The sequence below is a fragment of the Orycteropus afer genome, unplaced genomic scaffold (assembly GCF_000298275.1).
Source record: "Orycteropus afer afer isolate SDZICR_OR568_19922 unplaced genomic scaffold, OryAfe1.0 scaffold00049, whole genome shotgun sequence".
NCBI classification, from domain to species: domain Eukaryota; kingdom Metazoa; phylum Chordata; class Mammalia; order Tubulidentata; family Orycteropodidae; genus Orycteropus; species Orycteropus afer.
Window position 1 is genome coordinate 13704870 of NW_006921636.1, and position 4438 is coordinate 13709307.

The 4438-nt window shown below is 49.0% G+C and overlaps 1 protein-coding gene across 1 annotated transcript in view; it reads right to left on the reverse strand.

The window, feature by feature from the left end:
* Positions 1–2681, reverse strand: part of MYBL2 (MYB proto-oncogene like 2) — a 35357-nt gene extending 32676 nt beyond the window's left edge. The window contains exons 1-4 of the mRNA XM_007938462.2: positions 2625–2681; positions 2437–2508; positions 1748–1840; positions 694–914 (exon numbers count right to left, since the gene is read on the reverse strand). Coding sequence (XP_007936653.1) covers positions 694–914; positions 1748–1840; positions 2437–2508; positions 2625–2681 — 443 coding nt within the window. The remainder of the gene's footprint in view (positions 1–693; positions 915–1747; positions 1841–2436; positions 2509–2624) is intronic.
* Positions 2682–4438: the final 1757 nt, after the last annotated feature.

Genomic DNA, 4438 nt, shown 5'->3' on the forward strand with positions numbered 1-4438 from the left:
AGTTACATAGTACTAATAATATAAACACTCCCTGTTGTTTTAATTTAAAATTACAGTGTTATATTGGGGCAGTGGGGAAGTATGGGGGTTGAGGACACCTAAGAAAGCAAAATCTTCTCCTAAAGCAGGAAGCCAGTATTTTAAGACAACACATCATTTATAAGCATGGAGGTAAATACCAGAAGAAACAAATTAAAAAGATGAAAGTCACTGCTTTAGTACAGAGACTTGGTGGCTAAAGACAGGACACTAGTATTTTTCATTATAACTCTTCTAGTAGGTTACACTATGACTTATTTTTGTCCTTTTTATTTCTAAAAGAACGTCCACTTCCCAACACCTCCATCCCATATAATAGCAGCTGTTGGAGAAGCTGAAGTCCGGAGAGGGGAAGGGGCTGACCAAGGAGAACTATCAAGTTGGGGACAGGGCAAGAGCTAGACTCTAAACCTCTGGCCTCCTGATTTCAGGCATGACAGACCTTGTCATGGTCTGTCCTTTTAAGCTGACTGAGGTCAGGGCCTTCCTGGCAGGACTATGCCTTCCTGACAATGCATGTCTTCGGTGGCCTTCAGAGCTGGGGCTGGGGTTAGAAGACAAGACCATAATTCCCCCCAGGGACTCTAACCCATCACCGTCATAGGCTTCACCTCCAGACAGCCCCACCCCCAAACCCCGGAAGGGCAGCCCTACCTCCCCGGAAGCATCTTAGCAATCTCGGCCCAGCGGTTGCCCAGCACCTTGTGGGCCTCACAGATGATGCGGTCCTCCTCCTCAGTCCAGCAAGACTTCTTCACTTCGGGGTTGAGATGGTTATGCCAGCGCTCACGGCACTGCTTGCCCAGTCGACCCTTCAGGTGTTTGGCGATCAGTGTCCACTGCTTTGTGCCGTACTTCTTGACCAGCTCGATGACCTTGCAGAAAAGCCATAGCGAAGTCAGCAGGATCTGCCCCTTCCTCACCCACACCAAAGGACCTTATGATCCAAACTTGAACCTGAGTCTCCCCATGGCCCTGAGAGGTCGTGACCTGCCCCACCCCCTTGGGAAACACGGGAGCCACAGATGGTTGAATGGCTGCTGCTAAGAGGTCCTTTGTATGGACCACAGGCACTTACCCAAGGACCTTACCACATCCCTGCCATTCACTGCCTTGAATAAAGCAAGGCCAAGAGTGCCAGACACTCCTTCTAGACTGGAGATCAAGTACAGAAAAAGGAGGCAGGAATCCTGCCTCCCTCTTCAGTGCTCTGTTCATCCAACACAGAAGAGGTCAAGGGAAGAATCTGCCCACAGGGCATCCAAACTCACAGCACCCAGAGCTAACTCCCACAATGGAGGCCTTGTGGACTCAGGCTAGGGGTTAGACTTCTCTATGCTCAGCCACATCCAGGGCCGCCACAAGCCCCTCCAGCACTTTTGTGGAAATCAGGAAAATACAGCCTCAAAGGAGGTGCCAGTCCTGGAAAGCTGAGTCAGACTGGATTCCAGTCCCCCTTGTTCAGAACATCAACCAATATGTGCCTATGAGCCTTCAGCTCATGAGTGGTGAAACCTAGAGACTTGGAACCTTGGGGCTAAAGCCATCACACTGTGGGAATCTTCCAGACTGGCCAACGGACAACTTGCATTCAGCATACAGTTTTACTGCTCCATCAACAGGGAAGGTAGTCTCAAGTTACTTATTCAATAAACTGGGGGGGTATGAAGCCTTTCTATGTTTGAGGTGCTATCTCAGGATAGGGTACCTTTTGATCTTCCTCTTTGGTCCATGGCCCTTTGACAAGATCTGGATTCAAAACCCGCAGCCACCGGTATTGACATTGTTGGTCTGTGCGGTTCTGTGATGAGAATGGGGAGAGCAAACAAGGATGGTCAGTATTCCTGGGGACCTCAGGCTTGGGCCCTGGTTGAGCACTGACCTCAGGGGACTGCATCCTGGGGCCTGGCATAATGAAGGTGGAATGTGTCCTGTTCCCTGCAAACACCACACGCTACATGCCTGCATACCTGCCAGAACATGAAGGATTCCTCTTTGCTACAAAAGAGGGCATGGACGGAACGTGGCATACTCAGATCACTGTGGGAAACCACCTCTTGCCATCCTAACACTGGGACTTATATGAGGAAATGTAAATTTGTGCTGATCACACGTTGCAGGTGTCAAAGAGCCTAAAGACCGTCGGACTTGCTGAGGCTAATGTGTGGAGATATTTATGTCAGGGCATCCCAAATTCTGGTTTGGGAATGAAGGCCCTAGAAAGGTGTTTTGTTTTGTTTGTTTTTGGGTTGGGTAGCATGTCAAGCTTGGTAAGGAATTCCCTACTCCTCTTTTCTTCTCCGTGGCAGAAATTCTGTACCAGCCTCAGGGTCTAGTCACCCAGAACCCAGAACCCTTGCCCCTGGTGGAATGGGGTCACAGGGGGCCAGTACTCACAGGAAAATGGCTGGCCAGGAATTTCCAGTCTTGCTGTCCAAACTGCCTTACCAGAGCCCTCAGCTGCTCATCCTGCCAATACCAGAAAGACAGAAGAATGGGCTCACACAGGTGCCGAAGGCCTTAGAACCCTCCCTAAAAGAAGCACGTTCACTCATCCATTCAGTCAGGGAGTGAATGCCAGGTACAGTGCTAGGCACCACAGACATGACCACAGGCAGCACCAGAGCTGCCCCTGATCTCATGGGGCTCACGGTCTGGAATGCAAAGGCTCACACAAACAAAAGTAAAGCCACCCAGCATGAGGGATATGAAGCAGAGGTGCATGGGAGGCAAGGACTTGAGGAAGTGATGGCTGAATGAAGATTTAAGGAAAGTCAAGCGTAGCTAGAATGCAGAAAGCAAGTGAGAGGAGGATGCAAGCTGAGTTTGGAGGGGACAGCAGAGGCCAGGCCACACGCAGGGCTGATCCTGGCCCTTACGTCATGCATAGCCACTGATGCCTTTGTGCAGTGGGGGTCACAGTCTGCTGTGTGTGTTATAAAGTTTACTGTGGCTGCTGTAGGGTGGGAAAGGAGCCATCAGAGGGCAGAGTGGACATCAAACAGCTGTTACAGGCACCCAGACCAGAGAGGAGAGTGATTCGGTATCAGATATGGGGAAATGGGTAAAAGGAAGAGGATTCAGAAGGTCAAGTAATGTTTAAATATGCTCCTAAAATGAGCTACTGATTCACACAACATGAAATCTCAAAATCATGGCAAGTGAAAGAAGTCAGACACAAGACTAAAAATATTGTATGATCTCACTTATATGAAATATGCAGATTTGGAGACCACAGGTCATTGAGTCTCTGGGTAGCAACAATGGTTAAGCACTCTACCTCCAGCTGAAAGGTTGGCAGTTTGAACCCACCCAGAGGCACCCCAGATGATGGGCCTGGTGATCTGAAAGGCCACAGCCTTAAAAACCCTATGGAGCAGTTCTACTCTGCACACACAGGGTCGCCATGAATCACAATCACTTTGACAGCAACTAACAAGAAGTCTTTCTAAAAGGGGGCAGCAGCCACAAAACCCACGGCGATTGCCTCGCAGGAATGCAAACCTGGTGCTGCCATATCAATGAGCTAGCAATCTGATTTTTAAGGAGCCCTGGTGGTGCAACAGTTAAGCACTGGGTTGCTAACCGAAGGTTGGTGGTTCAAACTGACCCAGTGGCTTCATGGGACCTCGAAGGACCTGGCAATCTAGGTTTAGCACAGAAAACCCTATGGGGCAGTTCTATCCTGTCCTAAGGGGTCGTTATGAGTAAAAAAACAACAACAAAGTTTATTAGTGGTTACGAGAAGTGGGAAGAGGGTTGGGGGGGGTAACTGCTTAGGGGGTACTGAGTTTCTGTTATTGGTGGTAGAATAATTCACAAAATGATATTGCACAGCATGATAAACGTAATCAATGTCACCAAATTGTATGTGTGAGAATTGATGAATTGGCAAATGCTTTCTTGTATATATATTTTTACCACAATGAAAAGAAAACTGAATAGGAATAGGAGTTGTGGTTACATGGGTATACACATTTATCAAAGATGATAGAACCTTTTACTTAAAAAGAATGCATTTGCTCTACCTGCCTCCCTGTGTAGCCCATAGCTTAGTCCTCTAAACCAGCAGGACAGACCCCCATGGGGATCAGTTTGGGTCAGCCTGCTCCCCCTTCCAATCAGCGCCGAGGACTGCTGACAAGGCTGCTATGTGCTAGGAAGCAGGCATCCTGAGTCCAGGATCCTCCCACAGCCAACATACTATGAGGTGGGCTCTGACAGCAACAAGGCAGACCTCCCCAGGGGGCTCACTTGGAGAGTGACTACCCTTCCCCCAACTGTTAAGTGTCCACTGCTGGACCAATATGAACTCCTACAGAAGGTTCCCTACTGTGGAGTCAGAAGGTGGGGTCGCCTAAGTAGAGACTTATCCTCCAACAACAAAACAGCCACTAGG